The following is a 22,478-nucleotide window of genomic DNA, read 5'->3' as shown; positions in this document are numbered from 1 at the left end:
CTGGAAAAACAAAATAAAAAATGCTTCAATATACACTATGATGCTGGGAACCAATCAATCTTGTGACCATGAATGAACAAACACTGTGTGATAAATGCTTTTATTCAAAAATGAGAAATGTTTTGCTTTATTTGATTTATTGAGCCCACCAGACTATCAAGCTCATTAAGCCCAATGTATTCCCAGGGGAAGCCTGTGCTCCAGTGTCTCCTTTCTCTAGAAACTATGAAATGGAGATGAAGGAAGCTTGGGTTGAGATTGCAGCCCATTTTACAAATAACAAAATGAGAAAAACATGCATTTGAAAAGAACCCACCCCCTGTCTGAACTACCAAAACATGCCAAAGTTTCAGAGAAAATGAAGTTAACTAAAGAAAAACATATCCAGATGAATTTGTTGGGTATACTATAGCAAAAATGGCAGGATATACATCCACAAAATATTTTAAAGCTTAAAATAATTAGGAAAATCTGAACCTTTAATGGGTTTAAGAAAAAAATCTGGTTATAAAACTTTTATTTGCATTTTACTTTCATATTACTTTTAAATAAATTTGCATGTTCCCAAATAATTCTTCCTATTATTTTTCCAGAATTAGAGATTCTTCCTAGGCACTAAATAAATCAAACACCTAATCCATCTTAAACTTAATCTTATACTTTTATACACTGTATAATGTTCTTCTTCGTTGTTCCTAGCTCTTGCTAATTTATTGAGAATAAATTAATATTTTATTGAGAATATAATGGTCCGTAGCATAAATTATATTTTAAAAGGCACCCAATAAAAAACAAACTTTTCTAAGTAGAACTTTCATAAGAAAGGATATGTACTTAACCTGTAAAAAAAAAAAAAAAAAGTGAAATGTTAACCTGCTTTGGCATTATGCAAAGCAATGTGCTAATTTGTCTGTGGCAAAATGGATAAATCTTTTAATTTACAGATAGGATTCTTTGTGGCTACTACTTTTCAAACATATTGTAATAATTGAATTCAAGTGGTCATTTTCCACAAATGTTCATTAATGATCCAAAGTCATCAACAGTGATTTAATTGGACAACCGAAATGGGAAACCTTCTTTCATTAAAGTATTCTGCCTGTCATTCTAAAACGCACTGCCATTTATCAGGCTGCAGTGATACACTGTAGCACCTGCCATCTGGAACGTTAAATACCATTTCAGGCTCAACTCAAATCATCTTTTGTGTCCAGTTCTCCAGGAAGCCATCAAATTGTCATTAAAATTATAGCATGAAATCCTTAGAAAGCAAGATATTTCTGCTTGGCTTCTAGAAATAAAAGAGTTTGCTGTGTTAATATTGGGGGGGGGGAATGATGTACGGAAGAAAAAAATCTTAAATTCAAAAAGAAAGTAACGTTTAAAAGAGCGCTCAAACTGGAAGCCAACCAGAACAAATTCTTACTCATGCAATCTCTACCACCTACAAGATGTTCTACCTGGTCCTCCTCCTGTCTCTCAAAAGGACAACTCACCACAATGCTCTAGCCTTGGTTTTCTCATCTTCAAAGGGACTGGAGTCTATGAAGTCTTTCACCTCAAATAGCCTATGATTTTAAGCACTCAAAAAAGCTGCAAATCAGTTATTTCCAGATTTGCTCCAAGGGATTAAAAAAAAAAAAAAAGCAACTACTCTCTGAGTGACAGAAGTGGCATTATTACTAGCTACCCACAATGAGGTAGCTCAAGAGACAGGGGTGAAGAGCAGTCAATGCTAGTCTCCACTGTTATCTGTAATATAGTTTCACTGAATGTGTCCTGTTGTTATGGATGTAATTGTCCTGAAAAGACTGCAAACAACTGCTCCAACAAGATGGAGCACATTAGAACCTCAGCAGGATGCCCAACAGCTAGCTTGTCTGCCTGGTTTTACACCTCTAGTAATAATGCAATTCCACAAGGAACTGAACCATCGGCTGAGAAGCCACCCAACAGCCATTGCATATTTAATGAAGTTGCTCACCAAGCGCTGGAAAACAGAAGGTGCTTGGAGTGCATCATTAGTTCTGTCAGAAGGATAATTTACACATCTATCTTGTCAAATTTTCTATGGTTTATACTTTTACAATAATCAATCTAACATACATTCGATTAGTGAACTAGAAAGTAAAAAAAAAAAAAACACAAGACAGTATAGGCAGCATGGCTGTGGCCCCTCATAAACATATTTAATGGAAGAATTTAACCCCTTGATGGCAGAGGTTTGTGAGCTTCCATCAGTGATAACTGAGGTCAGAAATCATGGCCTATGTAATAAAGCAACTAGGAATCTTTTCGGTTTTGCTTGACAATTTAAGTCAACTACAGAAGTGCAGACAGAAAACACAATTTAAGTAAAAATGCTTCAATGAGGCTTTTAAGCCTTTAAGATGATTATCAGAAATAGTCTTCACAAAGGTGCCTGGGTGGCTCAGTCAGTTAAGCATCTGTTGATCTCAGCTCAGGTCATGATTTCATAGTTTGTGAGTTTGAGCCCCATGTTGAGCTCTGCACTAATAGTGCAGAGTCTGCTTGGGATTCTGTCTGTCCTTCTCTCTCTCCCTCCTCACTTGTGCTCTAAGTGGGTAAATAAACTTGAAAGAAAGAAAGAAAGAAAGAAAGAAAGAAAGAAAGAAAGAAAGAAAGAAAGGGAGAGGGAGAGAGAGAGAGAGAGAGAGAGAGAGAGAAAGAAAGAAAGGGAGAGGGAGAGAGAGAGAGAGAGAGAGAAAGAAAGAAAGAAAGAAAGAAAGAAAGAAAGAAAGAAAGAAAGAAAGAGAAAGAGTCTTCATAAAATGCTAAAGAACCTTTGGTGGCTGTCTCTGATGAATCAATAAACTGTAACAACAGCAACAAAATACCAAAGACCCTAATCTCAAAGAGAGAATCCCACTTCAAAGTAGAAGACCTTTATTCTAGAGCTAAATAACAATAATAATGCCCTTTGTACAATCCTTATTTGCACTTATAGGCATTTAGACATTAGCTGACTATACTGATCTAGATACGTGTAACACACATGTGTGTACAACTATATTGTAGCTCCAGAGCTACAAAAAGTTAAGACAGGGATCTTGTATTCCACAATTCACAATTATTCTAAATATATGATGCCCAAAGTACGTAAGCCAGATATTTAAGAGTGTCAGATATATTTTTAGAGATACAAAAAATATAGACCAAATACTGAACATTACAGAAACTAACAGGGGGAAAAGTTCTTTCTCTGCTTAAATTAAAAGTAGAATTCACCTTTTTACAATTTAATATCTAACAATATATATACATATTAGACAAATATTTTGTGCTCCTCCACAACATACAGTACATTAAAAAAAATTACTTTTCGAACAGAGGAAATGGATGCTTCAGGGATAGTCTTTGAAATCACAGGTTCAACAGTCCCCTTTGGATGCTAACAGCTTCAAGAAAGAACACCTGGCTTAAGTACTTTGGGCATCATATATTTAGAATAATTGTGAATTGTGGAATACAAGATCCCTATCTTAACTTTTTGTAGCTCTGGAGCTACAATATAGTTGGGCACATGTGTGTTACATGTATGCATTTTGTGGTACGAATGAACAGATGTGTACGGGCAGTGATGGGAGTGTTGGGTGCGAGATATGTGGACATGGTAGCCAACCTAGTCACCAAGAATTATCTGGAGCTACTCTTTGTGGTCTAAGGGACTGAAAACTTAGCAGAAGCTACCAAAGAGTCCTGTTTTAAAAGGGAAAAATCTGGGGTCTGCTAGCCAGAGTTCTTTTTAGCTAGATAAATTAAAAACCTTTGAATTTGAATTATGAATTTAATTATAAGGTTGAAAAGATTATATGCTTATTTAAAAAACAAACTATGAAACAGATTATATATTTTGATTACCAAAGCTGGAGCTCAAAAGCAGAATTTAGCCAAAGCAAAAAGCACCTAACCAATATTATAACAACTACAGTTTGAAAGTTCTAGTTTGAGTATCCTGGATATCACTTTAGCACTATTTTATCGGTCAGATTTTATTTTTTTTTAATTTTTTTTAATGTTTATTTATTTCGGGGGGAGAGGAGGGAGGGAGAGGGAGGGAGACACAGAATCCGAAGCAGGCTCCAGGCTCTGAGCTGTCAGCACAGAGCCTGACGCAGGGGTCGAATCCACAAATCATGAGATCATGACTGGAATCGAAGTTGGATGCTTAACCAACTGAGCCACCTTCTCAATAGGTGCACCTCTATTGGTCAGATTTTAAAAAGACAATCTAGACTTAGCTGCTTGTATGAGTGATCTGAGCATTAACTTTGTATTTCAAGATTTAATTGATCCAACCAATTAAAGTTGGAAGGACACCCAACAACCTCTTGCCAGATGAGGTTCTGGCTCCATGATACTTGTTAGGTAGTGGTAAGAACGGAGAGCATGGGTAGTTTCCACTCTTTGAGGTGATCTGACTGCAATGATGCTTCTTCAGAGGGAGGTTTCAAGCTGAAAAGAGGATGTAGCTGTCCACGTGTTTGTGCTCTACAGCACATTTTTGTATGTTTGGTTCTGGTAGGGGTACACGCTGAATGTTGGCCAACAGATCACCAACTCAGGAATGCTAACATCCAGGCTTTAAAGGCATATGAGTTGGGACTATACCTACCTAAGAGTTTAATTTAGTGCTTCGTGGATGCTTAAAGTCATGTTTCCATTTCTTTACTAAGTCATTTGACTTATTTTCTACAAATGAAATTTCTGATATTGAGATGACAAATTCATGGCTACAACAGACTTTAACAATTAAAATCTAATGGGATTTTTATCTTATTAAATAATTTAAAATGTCAATTTTCTTCATGCTAAAATTTCACCTGTGCAGTTCACATAATAGCTCTAAGATCTTATAGATCCTTGAATAGGTCTTTAATGATTATGAAACAGAATAAAAATTTGAATTACTAGGGCAATCACAGGAGATCTGTCATCAGAACACAATGAAGTGCTAATTCTGCTACACGCCCCAAAAGATGGCTTGACACACTTGATATTTAAACCCAAGTGGCAATTACTGCATATACAACAGAGTAAAGTAAAAAGTAAGTAAACAGGTGAAATAACATGCGATAGATAAGGTCAGAAAAGGATAGACAATATCATATGCTCCCTGAAGCCTAGAGCCATGTTTCACTCATTCTTGCATTTCAATTTCAAGACAGTATGCCACACAGTAAGAATTCAATAAATGTTAGTTGAACTAAAAAATATTGAGCCATGGTTATGTAGAAGTCATGTTAGGTAAGGAGCAAAATTCAAATATCTAGGAAAAGCAATGTGGGTTTCCTTAATTTCCTTTGCTTCTATTTGCCTTGTACTCCCTGTATTCTGACATTATCTGTTGGATATAATCAGAGCTATTTTACAGTAGCTAAAACAGAAGGTATGGCACAGAACCTAAAACTCTTTCCTTCAAATCTCTAGGACTCTTTGGGCTGTATCAGTCGTTCTCAATGGGGGCAATTTTGCCCTCCAGAGGATATTTAGTAATGTCTAGAGACGATTTTGGTTGTTTATAACTGCGATGATGTTACCAGCATTTAATGGGTAGAAGAAGCCAGGGATGCTGTAAACACCCACAACAAAGAATTACCTGACCCAAAATGTCAACAGTGCTAAGATGAAGGAATCCTGGCCTATGTGCTTCCAAAGGGCTATCTCTTAGAAGCCCAAACAATTTCCATAAAGGCAACATACCTTCACTTCACTGCTACAACCAACTAAATTAGCAGCAAATGGCTGACTGCCATTTGCAAGGTGAACTTGCTCTAAATCGAGGCTACTGACCAAAGAGGGGAATTCTGGAGAAAGTGGTAGAGTAGATAGGAGTTATATCTGAGAACATCAACCATTCCATTAACGACAAATGCTACTTTATTTTTTTCAAATGCTACTTTATTTTAAAAGTTAACTCCTGGGAGCCTGGGTGGCTCAGGCAGTTGAGCGTCCAACTCTTGATTTTTGGCTTGGGTCATGATCTCATGGTTTGTGAGCTCAAGCCCTATGTTGCTACGTCAAGCTTGGGATTCTCTCTTTTCCTTTCTCTCTGCTCCTCCCCTGCTTGCTTGCAAATGTGCTCTCTCTCTCAAAACAAATAAAATAAAAGTTAATTCCTAAAAACTTGAATTTAGTATCTACTGAAAAAAACTTATAGGTCATTTTTTGGGCCATTTTCCTAGACAATGGGTGAATATAAATATGAATATGAATATGAATATATATGTTCACATAAATATATGTGAAATAAAGCTTCATAGCACTATCCAATATAAATCTCTATGATGACAGAAATGTTCTTTATCTGCACTATTCAACACAGTAGCCTCTAGCTGCATGAGGATATGAGCACTTGAAATGTGGCTAGTGCAAGTGAGAAAATAAATTTTTAATTTTAATTAATTTTAACTGACTTAAATTTAAATAGCCACAGGTAGCCTAGTGGCTTTTGTATTAGGTAACACAGAACAACATTAAAAATAAATTTTGAAATAAATAAATTGTAACTAAAGTCACTTTTTATAGATTCACACCTGAAAATATCTATTAGCATTATCTGTTTGCTAATTAGCATTATCTGTTTACTAATTATTCTCTAACAATATAATAATGTAGTACAGACATTCTTAGAGTAAACAAACATCTTATTGAAAAGAGTCTTGGACATAAAATTGCTGGGAAGAAAAGTTCTCTTTAGAGGTCCAAGATGCTCAACATCACTCCTTATCAGGGAAATACAAATCAAAACCACACTCAGATATCACCTCACGCCAGTGAGAGTGGCTAAAATGAACAAATCAGGAGACTATAGATGCTGGAGAGGATGTGGACAAATGGGAACCCTCTTGCACTGTTGGTGGGAATGCAAACTGGTGCAGCCGCTCTGGAAAACAGTGTGGAGGTTCCTCAAAAAATTAAAAATAGACCTATCCTATGACCCAGCAATAGCACTGCTAGGAATTTACCCAAGGGATGCAGGAGTGCTGATGCATAGGGGCACTTGTACCCCAATTTTATAGCAGTACTCTCAACAATAGCCAAATTATGGAAAGAGCCTAAATGTCCATCAACTGATGAATGGATAAAAAAATTGTGGTTTATATACATAATGGAATACCATGTGGCAATGAGAAAGAATGAAATATGGCCCTTTGTAGCAACGTGGATGGAACTGGAGAGTGTTAAGTGAAGTAAGTCATACAGAGAAAGACAGATACCATATGTTTTCACTCTTATGTGGATCCTGAGAAACTTAACATAAGTCTATGGGGAAGGGGAAGAAAAAAAAAAGAGGTTAGAGAGGGACAGAGCCAAAGCATAAGAGACTCTTAAAAACTGAGAACAAACTGAGGGTTGATGGGGGGTGGGAGGGAGGGGAGGATGGGTGATGGGTATTGAGGAGGGCACCTTTTGGGATGAGCACTGAGTGTTGTATGGAAACCAATTTGACAATAAATTTCATATTTAAAAAACAAAAAACAAAAAAACCAAAGAGAAGTATTAGTATCTAAGCCACTTCTACTCCAGTGACACACCTGAGGCTGGAGGCTACTACAAGTATAGCACATGGACAACTGTAATTGCATACGTGGAAAGGTGCAGGGATTAATACATTTTTAAAAACAGATTTTCTGTCAGTTTTCAAATCTGTTAATCCGAGGATATAGCTTTAATAGTTAAATGTTAAGCTAAATTATGGGTTAAATTGGCTTTTACAGTCTGGGCTTGGAATCTATTTACAACACTGCTTCAGTGGAAAAATATAATCAACTAATACATTTCGTGAGAAAAAGCCAGCCACAAAGAAGAAACCAAAGGAAAAAAATTAATTTAAAGGACAAAACAAACTTTCTGCTATAATATGGTAATCTGATATTCAATATTGGAAAGGCTATACTCATCTGGTAGGCATCAAAAGATCAAAATCACAACCAGGATACTGATATTGACATAGTCAAATACAGAACAATTCCATCACCACAAGGGTTCCTGTGTTGCCTGTTTTACAGTCACCTCTTCTCCACAAGGGACTCCTGGAAACATTGTGTTCTCTATTTCTGTAATTCTGTAAATCATTTCAAAAATGTCACAGAAATAGAATCACACTGTATGTGCTTTTTTGGGATTGGCTTTCTTTTACTCATCACAATTACCTGAAGAGTCATCCAAGTTGTTTCATACACTGATTGCTGGTTCTTTCTTATTGCTGATGAGTTGTCCATGGTATAGATGTACCACGGTTTGTTTAGCCACTTACTAGTTGAAGGATATCTGGGCTGTTTCCAGTTTGGGGATATTACAGGTAAAGCTGCTCTGATTATTCATGCACAGGTTTTTGTGTGAACACAAGCTTTCAATTCTCTGGTATTCAATTCTCTGGTATACACGGGAGTACAATTGTTGGGTTGAATGGTAGCTGCATGTTTGATTTTATAAAACACTGCCAAAGTCTCCACAGAGTGGCTGTACCACTTTACATTCCCACCAGTAATGTATCACTAATCTAGTTTCTTCATATCCTCAATCAGCATTTGATATTGTCATTTTTTAATTTTAGTTTTCTGATAGATGTGTAGTGATTTTCCTTGTGGTTTTAATTTGCATTTTCTTAATAGCTAATGATGTTGAATCTCTTTTCAAGTGATTATTTACCATCTGTATATCCTCTTCAGTGAAATGACTCTTCATATCTTTTGCCCACTTTCTAATTGGACTGTTTTGTATCTTACTCTTGAGTTTTGAGAATTCTTTATATATATATTATATATCGGCCTTTTGTTGGATATGTGGCCTGCACATATTTTCTACAACTCTGTAGTTTACCTTTTCATCCACTTAACAGAATCCTTCACAGAATAAACGTCTTTAATTTTGATGAGATCCAACTTATCAATTTTTCCTTTAATGGGCTGTACTTTTGGTGACCAGTCTAAGAACTCTTTGCTTAGCCTAGCTCTACACCCTGAAGATTTTTTCCTGTTTTCTTCTAAAAGTTTAATTATTTTATGTTTTACATTTAAGCCCATTATCTACTTTAATTTTGATAGAAGATTTGAGATTTAGGTCAAGGATTTTTTTGTTTGTTTGTTTGGTTTTGGTTTTTTGAGCCTATAGGATGTCTGTTTACTCCAGCACTGCTTGTTAAACACACACACACACACACACTTCCTCCATTGGATTGCTTCTGTATTGTTGTCAAAATCAGTTGGACTTCTTTGTGGGGGTTTTCTATGCTGTTCCATTGACTGATGTCTCTCTCTTCCAATAGCACAGTAATGATTATTGGAGCTATATAATGTCTTAAAATCAGGTAGATACATTCCTATGACTTTAGCCTTTTTTTTTTTCATAATTGTTTTGGCTATCAAGTTCCTTTGCCTCACCATATAAATTTTAGAATCATCTTTTCTATGCCTACTAACATTATTGCTGACATTTTAATAGGAATTGTATTAAATAAATAAATCTGGAGAGAAATGACCATCTTCACTATGTCTAGTTTTTTATCAGTCCATGAACACAGTACCATCTCTTCATTTATTCAGGTCTCTTTTTTGACTTTTTTCATCAGCATTCTATAATTTTCAGAGCACAGATCCTGTATATATTTTGTTATATTTATACCTAAGTATGTGCACACTTTGCTAGATATATGCTCATTTCATTTTCTTTGGAGCAACTGGAAATGGTATTGTATTTTAAATTTCAGTTTCTATAGGTTTGTTCTTAATAATAGAAATGTGACTGATTTTTGTGTGTGCTCTTAAACTCTGCAATCTTGCTAATTTTGTTTTTGTAGATTCTTTGGGATTTCTACATAGACAATCATGTCATCTATAAGTAGCAACAATTTTATTTCTTCTTTTCCAATATATATCTTTTATTTCACACTACAGGTTTTAACAAATGGCTTCAAAGCCAATATTTTCCTCATTCTTTTGAGAAGTCTCTTTTTACTTTTAAAGTTTCTGATACTACTGGATTTCTGTTAATATTACAAAAAAAGTTTGGAGAGGTAGCCTATAATTATTCTCTGAACAATAAAAAATAATTTTGGTTAGGCAAAGACACCAATATTTAAACTAGGGCTGGTTATATCCAATCAAAGAATTTTACTTTCTGACAAGGACTTAGGTATAAATTTAGCCAATGAACAACTTAAAAAAGTCATAAATTGAAATTAAATACGTGGCTGATATAAACTCTGCTCTTTAAACTGACCAGCTCGTCAGTTACATAAACAAGCACTAGGAAGATTAAGTTAAACAGGCTTTATATTTCCTATAGCCTCCAGTTCCAGACTACATCTGTTTTCTTTGATACACAAAACCAGAGTTAAAATAGCTCCATTTATCACAGCATGATTGTAGGCAGACAAACCAGCCTGTCTGTTTCCAGATAGTGAAAGCAACTGTTATTAATCACAATTACAGGCCAAACCCTCTAAGAGAAATTGCATCAATATTCTCCCAACCCCCAGCCCTTCTATTCTCAAACTCAAAAATGGTACTGAGAATGTCATGACACTGCCTGAAGGTCAGTAAATAAAGATGGCACTAAGAGGTCAACTTGAGTTTTCAGTTCCGGATGCAAATCAAGGAAAATCTTTTCTTCACATAAAAAGAAGTGATCTCTCAAAAGCTCTATCATTAGTTAAGTTTAGCAGGACAATTAAACCCATTCTATTTCAAATTTATATAGAAAGGTTTCTGCTTTATGAAACTATACTGAATAGCACAGGGTATTTGACATTTACAAATTAGATGATTAACTTTAAGCAGAGAGGCATTTATGAAAATAGACATTTTTCTATAGTATATTTTGTAGCCAAGAGTGTGAAGGAAATTTATTTCTCTTTCATATATATAATAGAACTTCCTATAGAACGAGACCAACTGCAGGTTACAGTTGAAAACATGTTAAGACAATTGTATCATATCCCTTGAATGTATGAATCTTTTTCATATAAACAGTAACCTTTTCTTCAATGGTTAAGAATACAAGCCAGAGTTTCCACCTGGAGTTGTCTATTGTTATTTTTTTTAAGCTACTGTGTTTTTGTTTTGTTTTGTTTTGTTTTGTTTGAGTACCTACAACATGCAAGGCACTTTAGATGCTCTATGTACACTATTACATTTAATTCTTATAATAATATACAAGGTAGGCACTATTATTCCTATTTTGCAGAAGAGAACACCAGCTCAGAGAAATTATTTCCTTAAGGTCACAGAGCTAGTTAAGTGAAGACACAGGAGTCAAATACAGATATGATTCCACAGCCTATGTTCTTTCCCCTTTGTGTATAAGCCTCTTGACCTTTTATTTGCTTTAAGACAAAGTCTGAACGGGATCTTACATACATAATGCATCTATGGAAGAACACTAAAATGGCTGCTGTTGTGCAGTTGTAGAGAAATGCACATTATTTTACCCTACTTTTCTACTGAATAACTGGCTCTAATATACTTTCTCAGAAATATTATGGGACAAACTGAGCCTTTCCACGATTAAACATGACCCTATATTCAAACAAGGCCTGATTATTAAATGTTTGAAGCTAAATTAGTAATGAGACTACAGCCATTCCAATATGAAAGACTCAGAGCTGCTTAAGAATTTGCAAAACTGCCCCAAATTCTGTGAACACCTGGGCCCTTACCCACTCACTTAACATATTCATTGAGCATTTCCTATATAGAAAGAGACAGTCACTGTTCTAGGGACTGGGAAACACAGTGACAAATAAGATAAAGTCAGTAACCTCATTGAACTTATTCAAATGAAACACAGAAACTAAACAAGAGAACAGGGAAGACATCTCAAAGAAGGTGACATTTTTATCAGGGAACTAAATCATGGCGAAAGTGAGCCATACAAATATCTGGGGGGCGGGGTGGGGGGGACAAGAGAACGAACATCAGAAGAAGAGGGAACAAACACCAAAGGCCTTACAGAGGAAAGGTGGTTGGTATGTCTGAGTATTCGAATAGCAAGGCGGCCAATGCTGCTAGAGTAAAAAAGTAGTAAGAGATACAGACGGATAGACACATGTATATCCTTGAAGGTCCTGATAAGGAGTTTGGATTTTATTCTGCCTTGTGAGGAGAAAACACTGAGTTTTATAAAAAAGATTACTCTAGCAGTAACAGAAATGGCCTGAGGGGAGCAAGAACGAAAGCAGACAGAGCAGTTAAGATGCTATTGCAGAAGACTCAGCAGGAAGAAATAGTGATTTGACCTAGAATGTCGTGGTGGTGATGCTTTCTGGTATTTGAAAGTCATCAGGATATACTTGGTGTTTTAAATCCTGGGAATGAGGTAATCACTGAGGGAGTGAACACAGAAGAACAGACTGGCTCAGAGCCAAGCCCCGGAGCCCACCAATATTTACCAGTTTAGAAGAAGACAAGCTGGCAAAGGGAAAGCATCTTCATTTTACCAGCACACATGAAATATATTTTGTATTTAGGCTTACCTAGTTTCTTTTTCTAGGCAATGGAGGAAACCAGGTAGTTTAGAGTTCGTTTCTATGCAGTTATATTTCTGACCACATAGAAAATAAAAATATGAGAAATACAACAGAAGTAAAAGATTTCTATTTAAATGAGGCAGAATTTCTTAATAAATTAATATGCAATCAAACCTAGATACATTCAAGTTCAAGCCAATAATTTCTAAAAATATATCATTTCATCAAACTTGGAGTCTTCAACAAATAAAGACCAATAGGCCTAGAACCTGAAAATGCACATAAGTTTTAGAAGTCTTATCATAACATGATCTGACCTATATTTGTTTTATTACCTGATACTGCCAACATGTTAGAAACTTACAACCAGGGAGTATAAAAACCACCAGAAAGTCAAACTGATTTACATGCAAGACAGAAAAAAAGGAAAGGTCTATGATGCAAAAATTAAAATGTTGACTCATTTCTGTCTTAACATCTAAAGCAGGGCAAATAATTAACTTCGTTTCTAAATTAAAGAAACAGAGGTTTTATACTTGAAAATAAAAATGGTAATGTTTAGTATTTCTTCTGTTGGTTACTACCACAACTTAGGCTACCTCAGTAACAGACATAAAAACTCTCAAGAAATATCAAGTGCCTTCAAATTATGTACTATGGCTCTCCCCAACATTTTATCAAACCAATTATTTTTTTAATAGTAGGTACAGTAGAAATTCTACCCCCAAAAAGAATACCTCCGTGGTGATGTGAGAGGCTCCCTCCATTAGCAAGGATTTCTTCTCTAGCAGCTGCCTGTATTTGGAAACAACACAACAAATAGTTGCTACTTAGGTTTCACTCTGAAGTGAAAGTTAAGACCAAGCCCCCAAGGAGGCATGTCCTTCCTAGGTTAAATTACAAACTGGATTTCTAATTTTCCTTTATCTTCCTTTGGTTAAGTACATTTAAAACGCAATTAAAATATGCAGCCTAGTTTTATACATTTTTTCTAGTGAATGGTCACAATGTCTACAACAGTCACTTCAAGATTCTAGAAAAGAAAAAGAAGATAAAATGATCAATTTTATTCTATTCTGCAGCACAGAATCGCTAATAGTAAGTTTTGTGAAGATAGTCAAGTCTTACTCTGAAGTAAACACCTCTCTACACCAACAAATGTTAGTAACTAACATGTACTGACTGCTTATTTTATATGCAGAAAAGTACTAAGCAATTTACCTGTAGTAACTTATTTATTTTATACTATAGCCTTGTGTAATAATTGCAATTATCCTTATTTCACAAAGAAAATGAGGCTTAGATGTTTAAATTACTCCCTAAATATCATAAAGTGGGTATTGGACCAAAATTCCTTGCAAAGCTATCAGAGATCAACCATAAAAACCCTTATGGAGACCATTTCTTAGGTCAATGTCTTGGAACAAGTTACTTGTCAGACCGATGGATATCGAAGTGTAAAAAAACAAACAAACCTTATTTTCTCCTCCTAACATGTTAGGTCCTAAGCTCCTTATAGAGCAACTAAGGTTAGAAAAATAAACACTTACAGCAAAACAGAGAATGACTAAAGTGCAGAGTGGAAAAAAAAGGGGAACAGAAGTAGAATTACATTCAGTTCATGAGTATATATCAGCCATGAGGTGAAGTATCTAGAGTGCCTAGAACCTCTCAATTACTCAGGTGTGTATACAGGAGTTAGACCAGGGTAACAGGGCTCAGGCAGGACAGATGGACCACATCTCACAGCAAAGTAACTTATATGAACATTCATCACTTAGGATTTAGGGTTTTTCAAATGAATCAAATATATGCCAGCGTTGTACCTTCTAACAAATTATTTTAAATAACATTATTTTAAATTTAATAAATTACTGAATTAAACAAATGATTTTAAACAAAGCAACAATTACTTGAAATTAGTAGTACTTAGAGAATGGCAGTTTGGATTGGGGAAAAAGGAATAATCTCATTCTTATAGTAGTACAGGGCCTTTGAATACAGCCCTTTGAGTAGCCAGAGGTCAACCAAAACACTGAAAGGCTAAGCTGATGGGGAAGTAAGTACTCCAACTTTTGAGGGTGACAGATATGTTCATTATTTCAATTGGAGTGATATTTGATTTGGGTGTATACATATGCAAAACTCATTAAATTGTACACTTTAAATATGTGCAGTTACTTGTATTGCAAATATACCTCAAAAAAGCTGTAAAAAAAAAAAGGGGGGTGATGAGGCATAGGAGGGAGCCAACCAAACCCTGTCTGTGCTTTGAGTCTAAAAGTGTGCCATTGAAATCACCACATGGTGCTGCCTTTGGCAGGCATGCAATAACATTAAGACACTAGGTTTTAAACACTAGTTTAAACACTAGGACACCTGAGGTTTTAACAAACCTCAGTCTCCTCCCAGTTCCTCCAGTCCAGTCTGTCTCTTCAACTTTAGGCATACTTACAAGAAATACCAGCAAACAGAAGGCTTTATAAAAACTGGAATCTTAAGGCCAGTTAAGGAATGTAACGAGACTAGTAGCAAATGAACCTCTATAGTCTATGTATAGCTATAACAATCAAACAATTATAAACCCAGAATGAGGATATTACAGCAACACAGACCAAGAACATTAGGGCTGCTGACCTCAACTGCAGCGAGCATCTGGAAATGGGTGAACTGCCAAAGTGATATCAAGAATTCCTATAGTTCTTTGTTATTTAATACGGTCTTATAAATTGTAAGTAACAACCAAAGAATCACAGGTTACAGAATATTAATTTTAGAATATTAAATCTAATATCTATAGATAATATTAATTTTAGACTCACAAGTCAATATACGACTCAATGCAACAAATATGTTTCTAATTTCTATTGACTATCAACCAGGTAAGTCATGGAGTGATTAAACAGAGTTGAACTAAAATTCATAAATTGATAGGAAAGTTTATTTAAATTAATAAAAGAATGTAAGAATATATGTATGTATGCAAAATTACCTCGGTTTGTTCAAACACAGTCAGTGGGTCACTTATTCCCCTGTAGTTAAAGGCAAAGTAGAAATAGATACATGCACCTGCATCATAAGTCTGCGTCACCCTAAAAAACAAACAGACAATCCCCAGAAGGCTTTAAGTTAAGTGAAATCAGATTTAACATCTAGAACTTTAAAGGCAAAATCATCTGATTTGCTTAAACCATAATCTCATTCTCTACCCACCTTCTTAATTCCATGGAAGGAATGTAGATTGGCTGGCTGAAAGAAATACAGGAACTATTTGTACTGTTTTTAACAACTTTTTTGAGGTAAGTCTGGATTATTACCCAAAGAGTTTAAAGTTTTAAAAACAATGTAAATGTTTCTCTAATTGGCCTGAAACAACCAACCTCCTCAGAGGATTTTTTTTTTTTTTAAATGAAATAGATAGCAAAGTTAAAGAAGCCCCAAACAGACTAGATGGGACATTATAAGTCTTCTAAAATTCGTTGAGTCAACAGAAATAGGCATGAGAACTTCAAACTCAGAAACAAGAGAAATGTTCAAATATCAAAAATGATCAGGCTGGGTAAAATAAATAAAGCATCTTCTCCAACTTCACACTAATAATTACTAAGGACTTTGGAAACAAATTTAATGATCATATTAAATGCAGCAATATGGCTTTAAAGTACTGTCTCTGAAGGTTTTACACTCTGGGCCCCATACGTGTGGATGTTGTATGTGTGTTTACAAAAGACATCAAGAACATTAGATTATTAAATCATATATATGATATATACTTGGGCTTTCCAAATGCAATTAGGTGAAGCATTTAAGAGAGCCTCAGGGGCATCTGGGTGGCTCAGTCAGTTAAGTGTCTGACTTTTGATATTGGCCGAGGTCATGATCTCACAGTTCATGAGATCAAGCCCCATGTAGGGCTCTGCACTGTCAGCACAGAGCCTGTTTGGGATTCTCTCTCCCCCTTTCTCTGTCCCTCCCCAGCTTGTGCACATGCTCTCTCTGTCAAAATAAATAAATAAACATTCGAGAAAAAATGTAGAAGAGTGCCAAAATAATCATAGTCAAATCTGTGAATGCAATTTACAGAGGTTCCTACGAAGAATTTAATTTAACAGAAGGAGAGAATACAGAGGAAATACTCTTTTTACTACAACAATACAAATAGAATCTAATCTAAAATTTTAATGGCCTTTTAGGCCAAATGTTAGGTGCCTCAGAACAGAAGAAATGAACTGTTTAACAATGCTACTGTCAATTTGCCAGCTGTGTTTTTCTTCTAGTGTTAATTCACACTCATAAAAAAGATCCCTTGAATGTTTACATTTTAAGTACCAGATTTACAAAGTTTAAGAAAAACTGGAGAACCATCCTAACTATGCGGGCACTATCATTTAGGAATAACCAAATATAAATAAATTGAAAGGATACCTGAATGAAACAAATTTATAGCAAGTAGTAAAATATATATCACTTATATTTGAATCAATATCAATAAACAGAAAATGCAGTCAATATTAAGAAAGCATTGCTACCTTCCAACAAATCCAGGATGTATACCAAAGAGTTCAGTTTTCAATAGATAAGCAGGCTTTTATTTTTTTTTTTATTTTTTTAACGTTTTATTTATTTTTGAGATAGGGAGAGACAGAGCATGAACAGGGGAGGGTCAGAGAGAGGGAGACACAGAATTGGAAACAGGCTCCAGGCTCTGAGCTGTCAGCACACAGCCCGACACGGGGCTCAAACTCACGGACTGCAAGATCATGACCTGAGCTGAAGTTGGCCGCTTAACCGACTGAGCCACCCAGGCGCCCCGATAAGCAGGCTTTTAAAAGTTACAACAAAGCTTCAGTGATCAGTATCTCAAGAAAAGATAAAGTAAAAATAATACAAAAACATTTTTGGGAAAACCTCAATTTGGGTGTACTTCAGAAAGTGACTCAAATCCAACACCTTTTAATAGATCAGTTTTATCATTTCAGACCCTTAACACCAACCTCTTCCAAAAATCATCTGGACAAGTGATAGCATGGCTACGAAAGTCATAGTATTATTCTTTAATTTCTAACAGGTTGTTGGAGTACTTTACTTATGTTAGACACACTAGCTAGGAATTCCTTCCCATAAAACTTCTTCGGAAAATTTGGGTTAGAATTTATCTTCCAATATACAAAATACATTTTAATAAATGAAAATGAAATAAATGAACTCAATAAATGCACCCTACAGCTAGTTATTTTCCTTGGGATCTTCAATTTCAATGAGAGTTAGAATTATTTCAAGTCAGTTTTGGAATAACTTTTTAAAAACTAGTTTACAAAATGGATCTCACATATTCAACATTTATACTCAACACACAATAACCTCCTTGGCCACACTATTAAGCAGCTCAAATCAAACTAAACTAAAATCAAACTCTGGTGAAATGTTAGTTTTTATCAAGTATGAGATGTAAGAACTATATTTAAAGCTCCCATTTATTAAAACCATTCAAATAACTAGACCGTGTACATTCAAAATTTTGGTTTTATAAAATGATCATAAAAGCTGAGTATATAAGTTTTTATCAGAAAATCATTCTTAAAAAATAGCTACTGAATAAAAGACATATCTCAAATTTACTCTAAGTCCATCTACCTATAATACATAATGAAGATCCTTATTTTAGACTTTATGAGCTCCTTCTGAAAAACCAAGACTTGTGTTGTTATAGAAGGTGTCCTGAGGCAGAATATTTTACTTCCCAATAATGTTCAATAAGTAGTGGTTTATCACAATGATATTCTGATAATGGAAGGGGGCAAGTCTGGAGAGATAAACAGGGAGATAGGGCAGAAAGAGAAAGTGGGGATAAAATCTGTTAAATTGCTATTTAATAAAAAATAAAAAAATCCTCAGCTACACAAAAATAGATTCTACTATTTAAAACGTTTCAAATTTTACTTGTAACAAATGACTTGGATTATTAGGCCTGATCTGTTTTCTGAACTATAGTAAAGAGGCCTGACAGACTAGACTGTCAAAAGAAGAATTAAGTATCAATTTGGGTTCATAATAAACAAACACAAAATTTTTTCTTAGACTTTAAAATAAAAGGTTTATTTTTAAATATATCTCCAAATTAAAAAAGAAAGAAACAAAAAAACAAAGAACATGTACATTCTTACACCTTTATTTGGAAAGGTTCTCTCCAAGATTAGTCCTAAGCCACTAGTAGGTTTACCAAGTTATAAGCTTTCGTTGTACAGAACAAGACCCCTATTTTCTTTTCTTTTTTTTTCTTTTTAACTGGCTTTATTTTTTATTTTTTTAAATTTACATCCAAATTAGCATATAGTGCAACAATGATTTCAAGAGTAGATTCCTTAGTGCCCCTTACCCATTTAGCCCATCCCCCCTCCCACAACCCCTCCAGTAACCCTCAGTTTGTTCTCCATATTTATGAGTCTCTTATGTTTTTGTCCCACTCCCTGTTTTTATGTTATTTTTGTTTCCCTTCCTTATATTCATCTGTTTTGTCTCTTAAAGTCCTCATATGAGTGAAGTCATATGATTTTTGTCTTTCTCTAATTTCACTTAGCATAAAAAAAGACCCCTATTTTCTCATCCTTCAGATATATCAAATGACCAGTCAATAATCTCTAAGTCCACATTTTTAGCTTACATATTCTCAGATTCAACCTCAAATATACTTCTTTAAACCCTGTCTCTCCCACACAGAAGCAAAAAACACAATTTCAAAGAGATCCTTCTGGTTGACATGAACAGTTAATGTATATGAAAGATGATTTCCTCACATTTGTTAGAGTTTTGCTCTCTTACTCCAATGGAAGCTCAAAAATTTAGCAAATTCTAAAAGGTATCTGTCCCAATGGGGGCAATAAGTAGAACTAAGAAACACAATATGGTACCAGGGAAGTACAAGATGAGGGTGTAAAAGATAGAAGAAAAAAAAAATCAGAAGAGACAGCAGTTTGAAGAATATAGAAACATTTCTGGTCTTGCAAAGCAAATACATGCAAATTATCATGCTATATGAAAATATCAAAGACTTAAGAATTGGATGCCTTCATGAGGATTTGTCACTGGAGAAGAAAAATATTGAGATTTCCTTTACTAGCTCTAGTATAGGCTGTCTACCTCAAGTTTAATGTAATGACCTCACAATAATAAAATGACATTCATACAGCCCTTCATATGCTTTCTCAATTCATTCTCACAAGAGTCTCATCAAGTAGATGGTATTACCACTGCTTTACTAATAATCAACTTAGAGCGCAAAGGGATTAAATTCTTAATAAACAGCAAAACAGTGCTTTCACTTTTCAGACACATATAGTATTACAAAACAAAGAAATTCAAAAACTAAGCAGGCAGTTGCCACAGTAATACAGTAGGCCAGCAAGGCCTGGTTCTTGGGCTGGAAGAGGCCCAAGTCTGCCCTCTTAGGCTGAGATTAAGTGATCCCAGGCAAATCAGAACAAGCATCATGAATAGAAATACACAGAAATGCCATTTTGATGAGGCATATCTGCTGTTTCAGAGTCAGCATCTGGTGCACTTAACAATAAAGATATTATATTATTTCCCAAATTACTTAATTTGCATTTGTGCTTATATTGAAAATTTTTTGTTTCTACAAATTAATTGAGTTATATTCTTGAAACCCCCTTCCCTGACACATGGGGAAAAAAAAAAAAAGCAGTTATACAACACAGAATGTTTAATAAATTTTAAAGTGCTAGATTATGACTGAACCATCTACTTTAAAGATCCCCTTCACATAATCTGTCCTGATTTCCCTTTATTCTCCATTCCAATTAATTCTATAACTTTATAGATAAGTCATATGTTTGATTTAATCTTGATACATTTAATCTTCTTGTGTTTATACAGGTCTTTTAATTATCAGGTGATTGAATACAAAGTGCTCCTTCGCAAGAAAACCTCCTTTTGGACTGCTGCCATTTAACAAAGAGGACAAGATTTGCAGTTAACTGTCCACTATGGAAGATACCAGCTACATGCAGTGTTTTAAATTTAAATTATTAGAAATTAAATAAAATTTACAATTCAGTGCCACGGTCACACTAGCCACATTTCGACAGCCCCACAGCCACATGTGGCTTGTGGCACCAATACCAGACAGATCTATTGAAAGCAAAGAGTTAATCTTCATTTGCATATTTTGCTCTACTCATTCCTTTACTCCATGCCCATTCATTGAATCAGTAACTAATAAAGTGGTTAAAGTGCTTTTTGTCTATTGAAGAAAAGGCTACGTTGATTATGTATTAAATTATAGTTTCCTGAATATATACATGATTTATAATTTCAGTGAATTAAAAGGCACGCCTTTACTTATTCCTGGGGCTCCAAGGTTTGGCTTTACACTGTCCTGCTGTCCTGAAGGGGTAGAAGGCTCACTTATGGAAGGGTATTCTACTCCTAAAGGGCTCAGGACTACTCTAAAACCCTAGTGGCACAACCCTAAGAAGGTGGCAAAAGTGAAGTTTAGGAAAGGAAAGCTTGCTAAATGGAACAGACTGAAGCTATTCTTCTGGTGGCGTGAATTACACTTCTCCATTAATTAAAATATGTTTTCCCCCCAGAATAAGCAGTAAAAGAGCAACAACAACAAAAAACCTCACCTGCATGTAGAAAGAGGAGCAAACTGAACACCCTTCTCTTTGCATTCCCTTGTTATTCGTTCTTTTACATTTCTACAGAGATCCACAACCCTAGAAAACAAAATTGAATACAACATTAAGTTTTCAAATAAATTACAAAATTCTAACAAATGTTAGTATATCTGGCATCTTTCAAGTCAGAAATTCTAAGAAACTTTCATACTTATTCCGTCAAGAATGAACAAGAGCGTTGATCATTCAAATTGAGTCTTCCATTCATAGCTTCAAAGGGGCAAAGTTCTCCCTTTTTTTGCCATAGAAAAGACAGAAGTCAGAAGAGCACACTCAAGCTTCCTGAAGGCAGTTTCCTACACTTAGGTAAACCCAATTTCACAATTAATTTAATCACAAGATTTTAAAAGCTTTTTTAAAAAGCTATAATGAACATGTTAATGAAAATTCAATTCTGGGTTTACAGGAATACCAATCTGTGTCCATGTCTAAGATATTTCCCTTAATATAAAAATAATTTAGTCAATAATCGTGAGGTTATACCAAATGTTCAATAGCCTTTTGTCAAGCTCTGAGCTAAAATCTACTTTAACAAAGACTTACTGGATGTTAACTGGATGTCAGCAATGTATAAAGCTGTGCTAGACTGGTATTAAGAGTCAGTGAAAACAGATAAGTAAGAAATAGTTCATAAAGGGAATGGGGGGATTGATAATATTTAATAATATTAATCCTTTTTCTATCTTTTTTTTTTTCAACGTTTATTTATTTTTGGGACAGAGAGAGACAGAGCATGAATGGGGGAGGGGCAGAGAGAGAGGGAGACACAGAATCGGAAACAGGCTCCAGGCTCTGAGCCATCAGCCCAGAGCCTGACGCGGGGCTCGAACTCACGGACCGTGAGATCGTGACCTGGCTGAAGTCGGACGCTTAACCGACTGCGCCACCCAGGCGCCCCCTTTTTCTATCTTTTAAATAAATTTCTATTTGAAATAATTTTATTATTTTTTAAAAATTTTTAACGTTTATTCATTTTTTTGAGAAAGAGCATGAGTGGGGGAGGGGCAAAGACAGAGGAAGACACAGAATCTGAACCAGGCTCCAGGTTCTGAGCTGTCAGCACAGAGCCTGACGCAGGGCTCCAACTCACAGACTGCAAGATCATGACCTGAGCCAAAGTCAGACGCTCAACCGACTGAGCCACCCAGGCTCCCCTTGAAATAATTTTAGATACAGAAAGTCACAAAGACAGACAGTGTTCCTCTTTCCCTGGTTTCCTCTAATGTTAATAATTAACCATGACAGATTTGTCAAAACTAAGAAACTGACTTCAGGACATCACTATT

At 35.2% G+C, this 22,478-nt stretch overlaps 1 protein-coding gene across 1 annotated transcript in view; it reads right to left on the bottom strand.

Annotated features, from left to right (window-relative positions):
* The window catches only part of AGPS (alkylglycerone phosphate synthase), a 141,810-nt gene that overhangs the window by 5,677 nt on the left and 113,655 nt on the right, over window positions 1-22,478 (bottom strand). The window contains exons 17-19 of the mRNA XM_053215320.1: window positions 21,142-21,231; window positions 15,486-15,585; window positions 13,231-13,288 (exon numbers count right to left, since the gene is read on the bottom strand). Coding sequence (XP_053071295.1) covers window positions 13,231-13,288; window positions 15,486-15,585; window positions 21,142-21,231 — 248 coding nt within the window. The remainder of the gene's footprint in view (window positions 1-13,230; window positions 13,289-15,485; window positions 15,586-21,141; window positions 21,232-22,478) is intronic.

The sequence above is a fragment of the Acinonyx jubatus genome, chromosome C1 (assembly GCF_027475565.1).
Source record: "Acinonyx jubatus isolate Ajub_Pintada_27869175 chromosome C1, VMU_Ajub_asm_v1.0, whole genome shotgun sequence".
NCBI lineage: Eukaryota > Metazoa > Chordata > Mammalia > Carnivora > Felidae > Acinonyx > Acinonyx jubatus.
Note: the sequence above shows the minus strand (reverse complement) of the source record. Positions and strands in the feature narration are given on the sequence as shown.